The 21,303-nt window shown below is 33.6% G+C and overlaps 1 protein-coding gene across 4 annotated transcripts in view; it reads right to left on the reverse strand.

Moving 5' to 3' along the window:
• The window catches only part of LOC113517007 (GTPase-activating protein skywalker), a 119,525-nt gene extending 98,874 nt beyond the window's left edge, over nt 1-20,651 (reverse strand). For 2 of the 4 annotated variants that reach the window (XM_052901980.1, XM_052901983.1), the window contains exons 1-2: nt 20,166-20,651; nt 19,553-19,828 (exon numbers count right to left, since the gene is read on the reverse strand). In XM_052901980.1, the coding sequence (XP_052757940.1) occupies nt 19,553-19,664 (112 nt within the window). In that variant the 5' untranslated portion in view covers nt 19,665-19,828; nt 20,166-20,651. Of the gene's footprint in view, nt 1-19,552; nt 19,829-19,958; nt 20,109-20,165 lie in introns of those variants that run through there. The other 2 variants (XM_052901982.1, XM_052901981.1) reach the window with 2 other exon arrangements.
• Nucleotides 20,652-21,303: the final 652 nt, after the last annotated feature.

Here is a 21,303-nt window from a genome sequence, read left to right on the forward strand (position 1 = left end):
GTACTAAGTTATTCACTTAATCCATAAAACACAACTATTCAAGAATTTTTATGTTGATGGGCACAGACTTTTATAAGGTGGCACGATGAAGTCAACACGACCCCAGGGTCAATTGTTCTCCAATTGATCTCTGGAACCATATCGGTGAAAAAATAAAAATACACTAGATACAAAATACATCTAAAAGAGGATCTAAAAAAGCGAGATATAGATAATACATTCTTTAGTAACCCCGTTTTTTTTTATTAAATAACATAAGTTTTGAAAGATTTAAAGAACATATATTTTTTTTTAAGCCACATGTTCAATTTCTTTTAAAATGTAGTAATTAGGTACTTTAACTATATAGACCAAAATCAGTAACAACTCCAGCGGATTTCTTGAGAAAATCAAGAAATAACAATCCACCTGTAAGTATAGTGTAGTGACCCGACCCAAACTACTAACAGGAAGAGACCCGACCCAAATTAGATGGGACGAGGAAAAGACGAAGGTAAACGATCTGCGAACGTTTGGGAAGCTCTGCAACAGACAGAGATGTCAAAATAAATTGTATACGCGAGATGAAGCTATATTTACTTCTGCATTTCAGATGGGGAACAATCTAATTGCGAGCGCAATTGGAAGAATGCCTGTCATGCAATCATTTTTAACTGATGCCACGATAAACAAGCACCGCAGCCAAATTTCAAACTCATAAATTTTATTTAAACGGTATTGCTTATAACAGAGCTAATATGTAAACATTGTGTATGTTTATGTGAGGGTTTGTTGGGGATATCCTGTTAGGTAATGTTGGTAAAGTTAGTTCGCCACTAACAGAAGACTTTGTAGGCTTAGATACCTTTGTCTCAGTCGTTTCTCTGCCTCCCAGCATAGCTATATTTCATTCTGACATCTCAATCTTAAGGAATATTTCTTCGATGATGTCGATGGTGCTGTGCATTCGTCGCTAGGACTTCAGCTTATTTGCTATTCCAACTTTCATAATAATAAAAATATAAATAATGTGAAATACTATTGTTCAAATGTTATTAAATCATTGTGAACCCATATTTATTCAAGACATAATTTATATGGGATTTCTATGTGGGATGAGAGTATACTACATATTATATCCCATCAAATGCAAAAATAATAAATTAATTAAGACAAAAGCTACTTCAATCTTAACAAAATATGAGAACAACACGAAAGTTAACCCCATCGATTACAAATTTAATTATATAAATAAAAAACAAGTTAAATCGGTCCAGATCATACATACAAGAATACAGTCGAATTGAGAACGTCCTTATTTTTGAAGCACTCAAAAAATACAACCAATGTGATAACCCCTTTTTTTTTAATCGGTTAAAATCAATGAAGCATTCGGTCTAACAGGCCTGTTACTAACGTTCACGGGTTAGGTAAACAAGAGACTATGATAACGCGAGGTTATCTACTACGGCCGCCTGCAGTCGCGCCGAGAAAACCATTAGCGCGCGACGTGTACGAAATGTATGTATGTTCATCATGTATCAGTAATATATAATATATATTGAAAGCATCGTAAGTTTTTTTTAGTGGATGAAATTGAAATAGCTCCCCTCGTGCGCTATTAGTTCACGCTGGCGATCTACCAACCGATTTACTTACAAAACAAATATTTATTTATTTATTAGTACATATATGTGTACTTGGCGAACTTAATGCTAAAAACATTCGCAGTCAACCATAGAGAAGTGCCAGAATACTCGAACGCGGTACTAGTAATTATTGATATACATATATTTATATTGCTTATGTTCTTTTATTCTTATATTTTGTATTTATTATATTATTTTATTCATGAAAATAAAAGTGAAGTAATTCATTCATTCAACAAACCTCTCCTCTAACGATCATGGTTATATCCTAGAAAATTCGTCACTATGGGCTCACTCACCTGACTTCATCCTCACCTACCACCACCATCTGGGCGGAAGTCTCATTGCTAGCAATATATCCTGACAAGTCGACCTCCACGTAGTTCCCCCTGAAAACCACCGTAGTGAACTCCAGGTGTATTTTTTTTTATGGGTGAAAATGGTATGGTAACCCCGCCTGCGCTAACGGGATACGCTGGCGGAGCACCAGTGAAGGATGATAGATGAGAATGAAAACAGGCCAGTTAGCCCATCATGATGAATTCATCAGGAATTAACCATGATAGTTTCCAGGGAAAACTGCCAGGAGGTTGACCTGGTTGGATATATTGCTAGCAATAGGATTCTTAGTCTCAATTACTAACAATGCCTTTCCTGGGAGGAAAGGCATTGTTAGTAATTGAGATTAATTCCAGGTGTATTTATCACAATGGGCTAAGTGACCTACACTTTTATTTTCACTTATCATCCTTCACTGGTGCTCCGCCGGTGTTACCGGTAGCGCAGGCGACGTTACCATTCCTTTATCACCCATAAAAAAAACCTCCACCATCCGTTATTACTATCTTCGCTAACGTGCACTTCCATTTTCAACTATAAAAATGTACATTTCATATAGAATTTTTTTATACTATGAAGATGAAAAACTAGCATACAGCCCGTCAGATGGACGCCGCTACACTAGGGGTGTCACGTATTCATTGCCACCCCTGAAGAAACCTTAATAACCTAACAGGGGAAAGGGATTGTTAGTAATGGAGACTGAGAATCCCATTGCTAGCAATATACCCAACCAGGTCGACCTCCTCGCGGTTCTCCCTGGAAACTATCATGGTTAATTCCTGATGAATTAATCATGATGGGCTAACTGGCCTGTTTTCATTCTCATCTATCACCCTTCACTGGTGCTCCGCCAGTGTATCCCGTTAGCGCGGGCGCAGTTACCATACCATTTTCACCCATCAAAAAAAAAAACCTTAATATCAAAACATACTGCTGAGGTATAATCGAGTTATAAATAAACATGTTGTTTTATCAATTTGCATATACTGTACTAAGTATGTACTCGTATGTATCAATCAACATGATTCACATTTATAAGAGGCCTGCTTATTTCGTTCAGAAGCGAATAGAGTACCGCATCTCCTTGCGTAACTTTACGTTTACGTTCAATGGCAACAGATCTCCGCCTGCAGCATCTGGGTTATATATATATTTTTTACTAGGCGTTTCCCGCGGCGTTGCTCGCTTTTAAGTATGTAGTTTCCGTATATCAGGCGTTCCCAAACTTATTTTATTTACTGCCCACTTTGAGAATAAATTATTTTTAGCGCCCCCATGTTTTTTGCTGGGTCTCTTACCGCCCCCCTTTAGGTCTTATACTAGGATCTTATATTAGCGGTAGTATTACTATTATTTATGAAATTTAACGACTGAATCAAGTTAAAAATGTTGAGGGTCGAAGAATCTGAACACAGATTAAATTTTGTTCTCAAAAAAAATATAACTAAATAACTAAATTAATATGACATGAATGAGGGTCGACCGCAAAAAAAAAAAACAATATTAAATTCGATTCCGAATTAGCGAATGTACCGCGTGTGTGCGTGCGTAACACACATATGCAAAATACTCGTATAACAAACACACGCTCACTAAATACAGCCAATTTGATAAGCCCCCCTCCATTTTAGTATTTTAAATACATTTAGGCAGCGCAGATATTCATTCATACATATTATTCGCCGATGTGTAATTTACATATTACAGTGAAGGTCGTGCCTACGACAGTCACGACTTGGATTTCTTTTTCTATTGAAACCTGTTTGAACGGCCTAATTTACACCGATGGAAGAATATATTTTAAAGCTACTTCAATAATTCAAGATTGCGTTCCACACAAAACCGACTTTAATTATGACAAAGCTGGTTATTTTGATTTGAAAACTAAACTAGTAAACAGATTTTGATAAAATTTCTATGGGACCAATTTGTGAGTATATCCTTTCAGTTAAAAAAATAATTTTCCAAATCGATTTATAACTATCTGTTAGTTATAAATCGATTTGGAAAATTATTGTTATGAAAAAAAACAAACATAAAAATGTATAATAGAATTGAGGACCTCCTTTTTTCAAATTTCATTGAAAAGGTAAAATCTTAACTTATGTATACTCTTTTGTTTGTATGTTACGCGATTATGTCGCTAAATTGGAATCAATTTTTACAATATTCATCAGAATCGATAGGGTTTACTCCCATGTTGGTTCTTCTTCTTCTTCCATTTTATTTTTTATGAACGCCACATAATCCCATATGTCTAGTTCTTTGCTAGATCATCCAGACCTGAGCTAATTCAGAACAGTTCGTTTCCTTAATTGTTCCGACTGTAATTCATATCAAGGACTTCATTTACACACAACAACATGCCCACCACAGCGCCATGGAAGCAGTCTCTTTATTTGTAACAAAATAAGTTAACTGAGAGAACCTCTACATTTTAATTATAAATAAAAATTATTGGCCATGCCTAACACTATTTGTTTTGAACAAATAGTGTTTTCATGTTTTAAGGCAGCGTGCCAAACACGTGACAAAAAGATAACGTATCATTTTTGCAATATAAAACCTGTATAAGTTGCCATGTCGACCGTTTACCAATTAGGAGTTGGTAATATATAGCAAAATATATGTATTACTTAGGAGTACAATATCATCATCAGCTTTTAACTGTCCACCGCTAAACATAAGACTCCCACTAGGGGAGATTGGCAACCGCAGTTAGGCTTTAAAGATTAAGAGCATTAAAAATATTTAAGAGGGGCACTGCTGTCCATCCCTCACCCTCCCTTAGTCGCCTTTTACGACACCCACGGGCAGGAAAGGAGTAGCCTATTCTATGCCGGGACCACACGGGATTAATATATTTATATTGGTCCAATAACGAATAAGTTCAAAGTATGTTATCCAAAAAATAATATTTGATAACAGACTTTTAACATATTCGAAAATACGACCTACCGATATGAACAATATCGAAATGGATAATGACCTTTTTCCGCCATCAATATTTAAAGGAAACAAATATATAGATATCAGATCGGTATCCATATTATTCATACCAATTACTAATAGAATAGTTAACCTTTGTGGGATAAATTAATATATTATGCATATACATAATGTATTTTGACTCATCACTAATAAATAAATTATAGATACATTTATAACACAATATAATATATATTTATATATTTATTTGCCACATAAAATTCACATATATATATATATATATATATATATATATATATATATATATATATATATATATATATATATATAGTGAAAGATCATCAACATCATCATCATAGCCTTTTAACTGTCCATTAATGAACATAAGCCTCCCCCTTGGGGGGTTATTGTCAGTAGTGGCCACGGCGGATTGGCAACCTCAGATGGGCTTTAGATATGTTTTAAGAGGGACGCTACTGTCCATCCCTTAGTCTTCCTTAGTCGCCTGTTACGACACCCACGAGAAAGGAAGGCGTAGTCTATTCTTTGCAGGGACCACACACTAGTGAAAGATGATAGATGATAATTAAACAGATCAGCTAGCAGTGATCAATTGATAATTAATCAATCATGATGGATTCCAAAGGGAACCGCATGAAGGTCGACTTAATAGGATATATTAAGTTATACCAACAATTTATATGCTGTTAAATCCCCATTACTAATAATCCCTTTCTCCTAAGTACAAATAGTTACAAATTTACCTATGTATTTACATTAACACATGTAAATCTTACTTATATAATAAAATTGTAACTAGACAATGTCACTACATGGGAGATATTTAAGAAAAAATAACATAAGGGATCTTAATAAGAACAATAGTGGCCAAGACAATATTTTTTTAGAAATCTTGTTTGTCTGTCTATCTGTATATTCGTTCCGGCATTACACAAAAACAACTGCACCAAATTGGATGCGGTTTTCACAGTTGTGTTCCTGTAATTTTAACTTAAAATCTGGTATAGGTATTATCTTGATACCCCACCACAGCAGTGGTCTATTTCATTACTATTCCTACTCCTGAAATCTCTGGTGCCCCGCTAGCATATCCCAATAGCGTAGGTGGGGTTACCATTCCATTGTTACCAATTTAAAAAAAATAACTAAAATCTACACGTACGAGGTAGAAAGCAAATAGCTAGTTTAATAAATAATTATTCACAAACAATAGTAAACGTGTATAAATATAATATGCAATACGGCGCAAACGAATTCTTAGTTCAAACAGTGTCCTGAAGACAATTGCTGGTAAAATGGACTGTCCCGTACTAAAATATTGGGTGGGACAAGTTATCAATGCAAGAGCGTCTTGACGGCTCATTTACTAACATAGGTTGAGTCACTTTATAACTAACAAAATGGGCCTTATGTAGTCTGATTAAATAAATATTATTATTATATTATTATTATATTATATAAGATATGTATATACATACAAGTTTTGTGGGTAATCAAGCAGTATAGACATAAAATTATATACTCGTGTAATTTAAATTTAAATGAAATAAAAAAAAAAAACAAAAAAACGGCTGAATGGATTAAATTGAAATAAAGACAACTTATTACGTCAGATTTTGCAATCGACTACGTCACCAAAAACAGTTCTAGAAGAGCTGGCGCAAAAGTCCACACAAGTGGCGCAACGCATTCCTTATCTACGGTTTATATTTACTATTTGTTTAAACCGAAAAATGCCAGTGAATCTAAATCATTGCATGAATCATACCCATCACCATGATAGTAACCCTGTTTACTATCAAACGGGCCATAAGATTGTCTACCACCATTGTATTAGTATAAAAAAATTATGAAAATATCAAACAATTTATCTACAGTAGCAACATCACACGTTGCCGATCGTAAGGGCCAACTTTACCAAATTACAGAAATTTTGGAAATTTGGAAAAATTGAACAAGTTTTTGAAAAATAATAAAACTGATATAAAGAATTTTATGTAATATTTTTTTTAGAATTTTGGCATTTAGAAACCGAACGTACCATCATATAATATACCATACCATGTCATATGGCATTAAGCTCATTGTACAAAGTTTTATTGTGCAATAAAGAATAAATAAATAATCCATTAAAAACATTACGCTAAGACCAACATAGACAATTTTTTTTTCTTCGCTTGCAAGAGTGGTTATGCGATTAAAAATATCGAAAACCAGAAAGTCAATTAAAAGTTTGTGATTGGGTAAAAATGAAGGAAGTAGTATTATAAAGGAAAAAGTTTAGAATTTGGGGAGAAATAAGAAATGGTGTTTGACAAAGCTGTTAGGGTGTTAATACTTCCGTAGACTGTAATTTCACTGCTGTCAATTTGTAAGATAGGAGGAATAACACCTGACTCCTCAGGAATGGCAACGCATGGTGGATATCATGGGCAAAACAGTATACTCTGTTATGTCCATGATACTGCTCATATCTATAGGCGACGGTTACTACTTTTCAACAGGTAGATCGTCAGCTTGTTTGCCATTCTAAGTTGTATAAAAAAAAAGATCAGCAACGGTCATTAAAAGTACAAAGTTCATCTAATTCTAGCACTTATCTTGTTTAGCTACTTAATATATGATGTTTATGGATTTTAGAAATGTAAGTGACTTAAAATATTTGAGTTTAGAACGGGGAATTGTGAGTTAGCAATTTTTTTTTTCCGCAAAGGAAACAGTGAATCAGCTGTTTTCTTTCCGAAGCAAAATTTTATAATTCTTTTATTGGCTCAACACTTTCCATAAACTAAATTATGGTTAAATACCAAAAAAGGATTATTAAGAAAGTATGTTTAGATTCATCAAAGAAATACAAAGACATGATAATAACATAGACCAGAGATGACAAGGAGTGGCAGTCAATCACGATAATAACTACATTAATTGAATATATCTAATAATAATATTTATATGTAAAAATACCTAGAACAGATTGCACAATGTAATCTCCAAATTGGCATATCCTAATCACAACGTAATTGGTATATCGTCCACGGGTTTCGTTAATAATCGTTATAAAGATCTTGGGTCTAATCAAGATGGCCACCCTTGACCTGAGGACCTGTTTGTAGTCGCATCTATTCTATATTTTTGGGCAATAAAAAAATTATTACAATATCTCCGGCGATACAGAGCGTACAGCCTTCAACTGATTACGGTAACTTACGAGTTCATGGTTTTCCCCAAACCATTTATGAATAGACGTGCGGAGACTAGTCATTAATTATCTCGAGATATAACGTAATGATTCATAGAAATCCTCGGGAAAATACTTTGAAGCAATAATATTGTGTAGGGCAACGTGGACCACAGTGTGGGCATTTAGTCGAATTCTCGTATGGGAATGAATAAATGATGAACTATTGACTTATTAGACATAGAGCATTAAATATTTTAAAAGATCATCAAGGCCTAACTGCGTTTACAACCCGCCTGCCAAGTGTTGGAGGACGTATGTTCAGCAGTGGACATTTAACGGCTGCTATGATGATGACGATGACTGCGTTAAATTTTGCGTCATTAGCTTGTTCACTATTTCAACTCGAATAAAAAAAAAATATCTGAGCAATTTATTTTAATGGGTGAAAATGAAATAGTGCCCTCGCCTGCGCTATTAGTATACACTAGCGGGGCACCAGTGAGGAATGATAGGTGAGGATGAAGCAGATCAGTTGGCCCATCGTAACGAATTCAACAATAATTATCCACGTTAGTTTCCAAGGGGAACACCATGGAAGTCGACTTGATAGAGTATTGCTAGCAATACTATATATAACATTATACTCGTATATGATATTTGGGAATAGACAACACTGTTATGCCTTTATCTCTATGATGACCAGAGGGAGACTTTGTACAAAAGGTGATTGCTTGGGTACCTCTGTCCCATTCGTGTTTCTACCGTGATGCAGTTGTGTTTACATGGCTGTGTTTCGGTTTGAAGGGTGGGATATGGCGTGAATTTATTGGGTACATAGGAATAACACCTGAGTCCTCAGGAATGGCAACGCATGGGGGATATCATGGGCGAAACACTACACTCTGTTATGTCCATGGTACTGCTCATGTCTATACGGTTACCACTTTCCATCAGGTGGGCCGTCAGCTTGTTTGTCATTCAAAGTTGTATAAAAAAAAATTATTACTTTCCATAATATATTTACGATACGTATATTTGGTTAATAAAACCTTGCCAAGATTAATGAATGAAAAACAACTATTGTGGAAAATTGCCGGCCTGCCGCTAACAAAGTAGGTACCTATATGCTGTTTATGATATTATAATAATATCATTATTATTTTGGTTATCAATAAATAACTATTAACATACAGTTTATATATACCCTTTGCATGTACAACGAGTGATTGTAGGACTTTGTATTATTGTAATAATAATATGTCTAACTTTTTCAGTGATATTATTATGAGTACCTTTCAATAATCAGTTGTTTATTATAATTATTATTTGTCAATTAAATTTCTATCGTGTTGTTCCAACATAGAATGGGCCACCCATTCCTTCCCCGTGGGTGTCGTAAGAGACGACTAACGAAACGTTATGGTCGAGGGATAGGCAGCAGTGTTCCTATTAAAACGTCATCAAAGGTTGACTGTAGTTGCCAACGCGCCTGCCAAGCGTGACAACTACTGGTAAAACTTCTCTTATGTGGAAAGCCTACGTTTTGCGGTGGACATTTAATGGCTGATATAATAAATGGCATTCATCTATGTGCATAGTCGTTACAAAATCAAGTTACGACTTAGATCGTTGTAATTAGTAAGTAAATTAGTAAGTACAGTGAAAACTCTACATAACAAAATGGAAGGGACCGGGTATTTTAATACATTATAAAGAGTTTTCGTTAAACGGAAAGTAAAAAAAAATATATAATTTTATGAATAAGTACGTTTTAATAATTGATTAAATTAAGTGAAAAAAAATTACATATAACAAAGTTGTAATCAGTCATTTTTGTTTATCGATTTTACTAGAAGAGTATTTTAATACGATATAGTGGAATCATCTCTGTTATTTTTTTTTTCTAAAAGGACGATTTACAACTCTGTGATAGTATTGTGTTTAAAGTTCAGTAAACCTTTTTTTTTATACAACTTAGAATGGCAAACAAGCTGACGGCCCACCTGATGGAAAGTGGTAACCGTCGCCTATAGACATGAGCAGTACCATGGATATAACTGAGTATACTGTTTCGCCCATGATACCCCCCATGCGTTGCCATTCCTGAGGACTCAGATGTTATTCCTCTGTACCCTGTAAATTCACGCCATATCAAAACACATTCAAACCAAAACACAGCCATGCAAACACAACTGTTTCACGGTAGAAACACGAATGGGACAGAGGTATCCAAGCAATCGACTTTTGTACAAAGTCTCCCTCTGATAAACCTAATGTTTATTGGAGTCTAAATAACGATGTATTTGTTCGCTTTTGAGAGTGGTTGCAACGCTTATCAATTTCTACATTTTAAGGGGGTTTTAGTTAAATAGAAGTTCGCTATATATAATTTACAATGTACTCGCAATTTCATATACGCTTAAGCAATTTAATATTACACGCATGCTTACACCAAAACCAACACTTTTACTTTTAATTTAAAAAGAAAACGAAATACGCCATTGGTCCCTAATGGGGGCTATAATCACACGCCTTTCGCCGGTGGCGTGTTGCCCCCACCATGCGCGTGCGCATAGCATCGGATCGACACCTACTCACGCCATCGCTGTGCCTGGATTTTATGGTCTAGTTTCTTAAGATGAGATATAGAAAAGATATCCAAAGTTTGTTATTATAGAAACACTCTCTGTACAAAATTAATATTTATTTATTTATTTCTAATTGTATTCCATAATATAATTAGTAGATAACATTTCAATTATGGACCCTGTTGGGCACAGCAAGTAGGAGAGAGGAAGACACCTTTTTCACTTTAGAAATAGTCTAAGAATTTGTTACAATATATTATCCAGTCATTGAAATTGTATCACGATAGGTACTTATTTTCTGTATTATTTAATATATTAAGCATTATCCATTATTCTCATCTTCGTGTATAGTGTATCTTATATATGTATTTTTTGTAATAATAAACAAATATATATATATATATATATATATATATATATATATATATATATATATATATATATATATATATATATATATATATATATATATATATATATATATATATACTAGTACCGTATCTAAGTATTCTGACACTTCCCTATGGTTGACTGGGAGAGAATGCTTCTAGCATTTTTTTATTTATTTATTTTATTTATTTAAGGCGAACTGACAGCTATAACAATAAATAATTACTCAAATAGTAATTTAACAGCCACTAAAATTTACACAAATGTATAATGCAAGTGAAGGAAACAAAAAATTAAATAATACCCACGAAAACTGCAGCAACATTGTCAATAACAAAGTTGAGGTGATAAAAATTAAAAATTAAATAAGTCCACCTTGTACACATACATGTACTAATGAACAAATAAATAAATAATAACAAATCAAAACAAGCAATTAACTAATCGATTTTTTATTTGTTCTACTGTCGTACAGCAGAAACCTGTCCTGTGATCAAATCGATTAATCGTTTGTTTACATTTTACATTAAATTCAATTGGAACATCCTATAATTGCCATAGATAAAAGAAACAGACTGGACACATGCTAGATACATTTTAACTTTGTTTAAGCGGCTTATTATACCCGCATGTAACTTAATACCTCCTTTTTCATAAAAACTAAAAACTTCTACAAACCTATTTTAACTATTACACTGTTTTGGCACTTTCATTCAAGTTGGGATGTTAGTGTAAAAGAAAGAGACGAAACAATTCAATAGCTAGATTAATGAAAGGTTTGATGTCCTTACGAATAAAATGGTAAATTTTGTTGCCAGAGGGAGACTTTGTACAAAAGTCAATTGCTTGGGTACCTCTGTCTCATTCGTGTTTCTACCGTGAAGCAGTTGTGTTTGCATGGCTGTGTTTCGGTTTGAAGGGTGGGATATGGCGTGAATTTACTGGGTACACAGAGGAATAACATGTGAGTCCTCAAGAATGGCAACGCATGAGGGGTATCATGGACATAACAGAGTATACTGTTTCGCCCATGATACTGCTCATGTCTATAGGCGACGGTTACCACTTTCCATCAGGTGGGCTGTCAGCTTGTTTGCCATTCTAAGTTGTATAAAAAAAAAGTCAGCTTGTTTGTTTGTTGCCTCATGGAACTTTAACAGCTTGACCAATCTCTATGGAATTTAGTATACACGTACAATAGAAGAGCTGGGCTACTGTTTATCCTAGTCAAAGAATAGATCACACAGAAGAAGTCGCAGGTAAAAGTTTGTTCTGAATATGGCACGGAAACTACTAATGTTTTTTTTTTATTACTGCAAGACATGTTATTCCCGTTTCGAAATTAGTCTCTGCTCTAGGGTTTCTTCCATCGTAGACGCGGTGATCAAACCGCCTTCTGAAGCAGTCCATATTGGCTGTGGTTCTATAGACACGATGTGACGTATCATCATCAACATATCAGCCATTATCTGCCCACTGCTGTACATAGGCCTCCCCCGTACATTGCCATAGTGAACGGTCCTGAGCCACCTGCATCCATTGACTTCCTGCAATCCATTTGCATGAATTTAAATTTATTTAATAACCATTAATACACGTAAATCTAATTCTAGTTGTCAATGACAGCAAAGTCATCAAATACTCAAAACCATGTCATTGTCAATCATTATTACTAGCAAACATGTTTTTGTAACTGCCAACTAGTTACAGACATTGATTCAGTTAATAACAGTTTCTTATCAACTACAGCTATGAACCTAAGCGGAATATATTTTTGGAATGCAATTTCGAAAAGGAGATTTTTTTATACAACTAAGAATGGCAAACAAGCTGACGGCCCACCTGATGGAAAATGGTAACCGTCGCCTATAGACATGAGCAGTACCATGGACATAACAGAGTATACTGTTTCGCCCATGATACCCCCCCCCCCTGCGTTGCCATTCCTGAGGACTCAGATGTTATTCCTCTGTACCCTGTAAATTCACGCCATATCAAAACACCTTCTAACCGAAACACAGCCATGCAAACACAACTGCTTTTCGGTTGAAACACAAATGGGACAGAGGCACCCAAGCAATCGACTTTTGTACAAAGTCTCCCTCTGGTAAATTAATATACTCAATTTGGCTGCTTTATGATTATATTACACAGTAACTGAAACGATTTTGATAATTGTCGTCCTACGTTGTTCCCACTTAAATTTTATACTGATTGAAAGCATCTTTGCAGGGCAATTGTATTTCATAAAAATAAACTGACTTTAATTATAGATAAACTAATTATTTTAATTAGAAAAGTAAACTACCAAACCCATGTTGATAAAATTTTCCTTGGGACTAATCTATAAGTTAATTAATCTATAAGAAAAATATTTTCCAAATCGGTTTATAACTGACAGAGTTACGAGGTAACAAACAAAAAAAAAATACAACCGAAATAAGAACCTTCTTGCTTTTGTAGTCGATTGAAAATCGCTTGATACGAAGCAAAGTTTACTTGTAGATATACACCTCAGTGTTCTAAATTCAAATACTTTCTTTGTAATGTATTTAGGAAATATCTTGTTTAACGATTGTATTTCACAACACAATTGAATTTTAACATACAAAAATTAAAAATATTATCCTCTTGCCATTTTCTGGCAACCCTACGTCTATCACGTGGGCCGTGTTTGCTCATATTAATTATGTTATCATCAATTAAAAATCTTGAAATAATGTCAGTGTGCTTATTTTAGCATCCGAAACTCTCAAGATAAACCACTCGTGTTATCGTTAAGATCTAAGCGATAACATAGGTACTCCACTAATCGAGATGTGAGTGTTTGCGTTTCTCATTGGTGATAGCAACTACAAACATTGATAGGTACGTGGTACTTTGGTAAATTTATAATCAGGTTATTTAGTGTACACACGCTTTATATACCACCACTGAATAACCTAAAAAAAAAAAAAAAAATACGAAAGTATGTCCTATCCTTTTCCTGCCCCATTCCCGTATTTATTTGGGTTCTAATCTCTCCTATTCACATCAGTATTCATTCCCTTTCTTTTGGTCCTGTCACCTTTCTTACAGTTCATCCATATTTGTGGGTTTTCCTCTACTTATGATCATCCTACTTTATTTACAACCTTCTCTTTATCTCCGCACATTACATGCTCATTCGAGACCAAGATAAAGTATTACGAGTACTTTTCTATTTATATATATGTGTGTATTTATATATAATCCATGTAATTTACAAGTGCAATAAAGAATATATTAATATATTACTGGAGCTAATTTCAGACCTCCTTTAATATACTCATTCTTAAACTTATTAAACGTAACTGTTGAGTTATTTACCGGTTCCTCAGCAATAAAGTTATAAAAAAAAAAGATTTAGCAACTTCCAAATAAGTCTAATTTTCTATACATTTATTACACTATCCACCTATCTCAGCATATCTAAAATGTGGCAAATAAGCAACAAGATATTCAGAATTGTAAATGGTTGACCTAATAAACGCGACCACACAGCTTATTTTTCGCAGGTTTCCCAGACAGACAAAGTCCCACCACAAGGGTTCCTTTTCACGATGTTGGTACGGAACTCTAAAAAATGAGTATAGGCAGCATGGAATCTCAATGAGAATGGCAAGGCAGCTCTATTGTTACAGTTCCACGGTGTTTAGACAGCGGGATTGTCAACACGTCTCCGTCGTTTCACAAACAAACGCTGAAACATTATGTGAGTTCAGGGAAAACACTATGGTTGTTACAGAACGGTAATTTTCGTCACTTTCATACGCAAAGAATTCAAATTCGAAAAAACCAAATTCGATAAACCTGAATAGGTAGTATTTTTTATGTGACTTTGAATATCAAACAAGGTAACGGAAGAATATATGGGAGAACTGGAGAAGAAATGGGGTCAAATAGCTCTATTGCAAGCACTATACTAGCAACATACGAAGCAACTAAGGAAGCTCATGGTGGAGATATGGGCAGCAGTGTCCCTCTTAAAACATCACCAAATGCCAAACTGCGGTTGCCAACCCGCCTCCCAAACATGGCAACTACTGAAAAAGTCCACTTATGGGGGAGGCTATGTTCAGCAGTGGACAGTTAATGGCTGATACAACAAGTAATATACACTATCTGATAGGATCTCCACGCAGTTCCTCCTGGAAACTATCGTGATTAATTCTTATGGAATCCATTGCGATGAGCTAACTGGCCAGCTTTCATCCTGACCTATCATCTGTCACAGGTTCCCTGCCAGCGTATACCGATACAGCAGGCGGAGTTACTATTCCATTTTCACCCATCGAAATAAGTAGTAACCCTCGCTTAAAGATATGGACAGCACCATGGACAATACAGAGTACACAGTGACGCCCACAATTTCGAAATTTTTTGCATTTGGACTCGAGTCAAAAGGTTGAAAGGATGCCGCTGCGACTTCAACCTGTATATCCACCACTATAACAACCCATTATTGTCCATTGGGGGTTTAAATCCCTCCATTAAGAGGAAGACATTTTTTTTTAATGGGTGAAAATGGAATGGCCCCCGCGCTATCGGTATACACCGGCGGGGCACCAGTGAAGGATGATAGATGAGGATGAAGCAAGTCAGTTAACCCATCGTGACGAATTCAATAAGAATTGTTCACGATGGTTTTCACGGGGAACCACGTGGAGGTCGACCTAATAGAGCATATTTCTAACAATAGAGGATGTCAATCTCCATTCCTAACAATCCCTTTCCTCCCAAGAGGAAGACATCAGCGTGCTACTATTACGCTGGGCAGGCAGTTCAGTACAGGGATTTATTTCGAGATATCCTCTCTTGTATTATTGTATTGAGGTTAGTTCGAATAGTCGTCTCTTACGATCATGCCATGATATTTTTAGTTCGTGAACAGGAAACTTAAGGGATGGGAATTACCAAGATTGTTTGGGTAAAGTATGATTCTTTTTTTTTTTAAATTAAAATATATTTATTGGAACCATAAAAATGTTTTCTCGACGTTTCGACCAGGTTACTGAAAAGCTCAAAGTTAATAAACCATCTTCAATCACAAAAAAAAGCGGTATGAGATTAGCACGATAAACCCTGAAAAACAATTATTAAAATTGCTTACCGAGGGTATCGCATAAAATTCTTTTATTAATAAATAACATTATAGATGCGAGAGTTTATAACGATGTTTGTTACTCTTTATCGCAAAAACTATTAAACGGCTTTGAAGGAAATTTGGTACGCGGGTAGGTTATAACCTAACTTGGCACTTAGGTACTTTTCATACTGTCGCACGCGGACGGAGCTACGGGATAGAGCTAGTTCACAAATAATTAGAAAAAAAGACAAAAACCTTTAAAAATACCATAACAGTGAAAACACCATATATTTTATAGATTAGTGTGTTTGAGATTCAGGGACATAGATATTGAAAGGTACAGAACCGCGCGTACTTCCTTTTATATATAAATATTTTAATACATAACTAACATAATACAAAAGGAAGGCCTTTTGTACATGATAGATAATTACTATGTCGTAATAGTTATACACTAGACAATAAACGCATCACAAATGACAGAACATTAAATGAATTATCCATTGTAGAATTTGTAGGCAGAATGATACTTCGAAGCTGACATTGTTTCAATGTATGAAAATGGAATGGTACGTAACTCCACCTGTACTATTTTTTGTGGATTAAAACGGAATAGTGGTCCCGCCGAATGTTAATGATATACGATATCAGGGTTTCAATGAAAGATAAAACGATGAAATAAGTCAGATTGCCTACCATGAATGTTTTCCGAAATTTCGGGGCCGAACGAAACACAAATTTTATGTTAAAGTACATGATATGTAGCGTTTAAAAATATTAAAAATGTTAAAAATATCGTTTCTCTAAACTTTTATGGTAGGATTTATAACGAAATAAATGTTAAACTTGTTTTACTAAGCCGATTTCAGTATGAACAAAAACACGAAATTGTATCCGAAAATTCGGAATTTCTTTTCATGGTAGACCCCCAGATCAATTGGTCTATCATAACAAAATCAAATAAAATTAAGCACGATGAACTACCTTCGGTATTGATTACACTCAAGACACACGCAGCTCAAAATTATGTCGAAAACGAAGCTAATTTTATCCATAACTCTTATACCCATTTTATAATTAAATAGATTCTGCCCCTCAAGAAAAAATAGACAACGGCTTTTTCGTAACAAAATAAAAACGAGAGTAAATTGTTAAAAGTGTATCATGCACACAAAGAAAACAACAAAAATTATTACTTCCTCCCTTTTGTTTAAAAAAGGTTAATCAACTATGGGAAGGATTCAAATAACTTGTGATAAGCAAATAAATCCATAAATCGATATTTCTATAATGCAGAAGTGAGGGGAAAAAGCAGAAACGAAATATTAAAAAATTAAGGGCCCTAGAATAAATAGTAGGAATCAGTATCTCCTACAAAAAAAAAAAAAGCGTAAGTAAAAATCTATTCACTTCATAAAACCTTACTTACACTTATTTTACTTAATAACTATGACATAAAGGAGGACAAAATTTGAATTTCAATAGATTCTAATAATACTTTGCATATTTTAAAAACAAAACCTTGGTGATAGGTGTTAAAATACTATCAACTACACAAAAAAAATTTTCATAATTACTCATTACTCTATGGTAATCCTAAGCTACACTATAATATATATATATATATATATATAACAAATTGAGATTTAAATTAATAAAATGTTTAATTATATTTTTTAAGAGATTTGTGTGAAATATCAAATATATAATTCTAACTATGTATCACTGTTTTGCTCTTGTGAATCCCTATAAGAATCTTATATTAAATATGAATAGAATGTAATCTATCCTTATACCAAATTAATATAAAATCTGTGAATTCGTATGATGACTGAGTAACAAATGTCCAAATATCTTTACAAGTTTTACAATATATATATATATATATATATATATATATATATATATATATATATATATATATATATATATATATACATATCTGTCAAATTTTAACACTTAAAATTTTAATAAAATAGTATGATAATTTTAATTGCATAGACAATTGATTGCATTTTTTTACAAATATGTAAGCAAAACCATAATAATATTGTGTTTAGGATAAGTGACACAAGGACCAACTAATATTATATGTAAATTGTAAAATGTCTGGACATTTGTTAATCAAATACACTCAATTGATTGAACTTATTTCAGTGAAATTTAGTACACAAATGGGCCATATTGTGGGTTATTATAATGTATAAAGTAAGCTACATTTTATCTCAAATCATGGAGACAAAGCTACTGATTACAACCAGTAAAAAAATAAAGTTAAATAGATAAATTAATGTTGAAAATAATATGGGAGCTAAATTATACTAGTAAGTTTTCTTTACAAAATGATGATGATGATGATAATGAAACTTCACTTATATAAAAAATCAATTACTTTAAAAATTTTTTTTTAAAGAACAAGCAAAGATATATTTTTATACATGTGACATTACTTTGCAGAGAAAAAATAAATAAAATATTATACATATGCATTAAAAAATATATCATTGATGAAAATTATATCATTTTTAAAATAATTAAGTAATATATTTTCACAATGTTAAATCTTATGGGGTAGTCCAAAAGAGACTTTTTAACTGTTAACCATAGTGTAGAATGTTATCCAACATTTTTTTTTAACAATATTTTTATCACAGGATTATATTAATAAAAATGTTTTAACCACACTTATCCAAACATGATAATCCTAAGATAGAAAATTAAATCAAACATAGTATGTTTGCACTTGAGTTTACTATTTAATCATAACACAAGATATTATTATCTAACATTGAGAGATAACTAAAATAAACCAATGTATTAAAGAAAACTGAGTTATCTATTAAAATTAACACTTAGGAAATTCTTTATTTAATATCATTTTAAACTTTAGAGTATTTATTATATTGAGGACATTTCCTAAAAAATAAAATATTATAAAATCTAAAAATACTAGAGAAATAAAAGTAATAAAATTTTTAATTTATTTTTATTATTATTAAAACTTAAATTATTTTTTGTGATATTTTTTATAACTTTATATATATAATATTTTTTATGACAGACATAAATTGAAAATCATTTCAGGTCCATAATTTGCAGAGACAATTTAAGTGGTAAAAGTATCTATCATATATTTTTATCACTGAATCAATATTATTCATTTTGGTTTGTTACTTACATGTGGCTATACTTTTTATTGAATAATTAAATCTCAAATAAAATATTAATTAAATTAAAATACCTACACTGCCAATAAAATCTTATAAATTCTAATTATTAAATTAGTACCTTCAATAATGTAAGATAAGAGTATATATATAAGTTTTATTATAATAAAACATTTTACCTGGTGGACTATCAGTCAAGATTGTGATGCCGGTGGGGTCGACATGAGGTGGGAACGCCTCATATAGATCAGGCTCTTCTTCAAGCACTGCCGACAACATTGCAGAGGGCATTCCGACTCAACACACACACTGACTAGACACACACTACACTGCACTGGACGAATAGTGTCCCAAGCTCACACCGAGCTCACACCGGTGAGCCACGCCGAGCCATTTCTCACATTCATGTCCAAAAATCCACACCTAAGTCAAATCTTGTTGCACCATCTTTAAATCTGTAATAGAAATAAAAATCACTGTCAACTGATCCAATTACTCCATCACTCTGATAAGATTTATCTCACACAGTGCAATCAGAGTGTGTGATAACCCAGCCTTTACTCGGTCACAACTAATCTCAGTTACCTAATTGAATATAATTAAAACAGCACGTATCAGCTGATTGTTGCGCTGCCAGGGCACTCTTGACATTTTATAGCTATTTTAAGACTTTGGGCAGCTGATCTGGCGCACTTCAATGTCAGATGCCAAATAAGAAACTGTTAAGTTCGCACACGACGTGCGCTCGAAACTTATTGCATGAAAAAATCGTACAAAAGTATGTTCACTCACCGCAATTCTGACGATAAATGATGCGATGCAAGTTCTGCGCCTCCGTATTTGCCGCTTTAGCCTCCCCGCGGCGACTAAACCAAGTGGCCAGTTCCCGGACCAACGTAATCACGTATGGGATAATAGTCACGAACGGGAGCCGACGATTTTGCTTTGTCACTTAAACGAACCACACAGTACATCACACTTAAATCAGTAACTGGTCATACACATGGAAACATTCTAATAACAATTCACTGATATGTGAAATAATTTTGTAAGCGCCTATTTCGTTAATCAAATTACTGAGGTATCCGGTGAAAGTAATTATCTTATTAGAATTAAGTCAATTTATTTTCAATGTGAAAACTATTTATCGCGCCTTCTATTTTCATTTCCTCTTTGAAAATCGCGTCCGTCAAACAAATCGCACGAAATATAATCCGCGATTTGAGAGAACGCGAAACTCGTCGGTCATCGCTTGTACAGTCAGCCGTCGAAGAAGGGCATAGACTAATAGACCGCGTTACGCATCACAGACGTATATTTGAAAAATGAGAATTTTATTGATATTGGACCTCTTGCCCTCACTGAACACTACGATCCACCGACAATTATTTAAGAATAAAATTAAACATTGAGCAAATGACTATACTATAAAATACTATAGACACCCCTTTAAGTACTTTGTTTAAACAAATTTATCGATAGATACGTTTTCGCTTCCATATATGTGAAACAGAACGAAATAACAACAACATGCGTTATCTTGTTCTTTTCTATCCGCGTAGTAACGGAAATACAGATATCGGCTGATAGATACTTCACTAAAGGTTTGTATGTAAAAAACATGCGCAACTTAGATATAAAAACTAAATTTCGCATGTTTTTTAATGAAATGTAATCCATGATACTGGGTAGAAAATCAAAGCATATTTAAAACAATTTAAATATTTTTGTGAGTTTTTCCAAAAATCTCTTTATAACAGATTTAGATAAATTTGAGATAAGTCACCAAATGGATCTCCTTAATTTCGCTCTAAAATCAAAATTCTAATTTCGCAAAAAAAAATTATTTATAAACTATCGTAAATTGAGCTTCACAATAGTTTTGACTTAAGTTTATTACGTATTCAGTTTATATTGCTCATCAGAATAA

Source organism: Galleria mellonella, unplaced genomic scaffold (genome assembly GCF_026898425.1).
Source record: "Galleria mellonella isolate WM207_F2 unplaced genomic scaffold, CSIRO_AGI_GalMel_v1 utg83, whole genome shotgun sequence".
Lineage (NCBI taxonomy): Eukaryota > Metazoa > Arthropoda > Insecta > Lepidoptera > Pyralidae > Galleria > Galleria mellonella.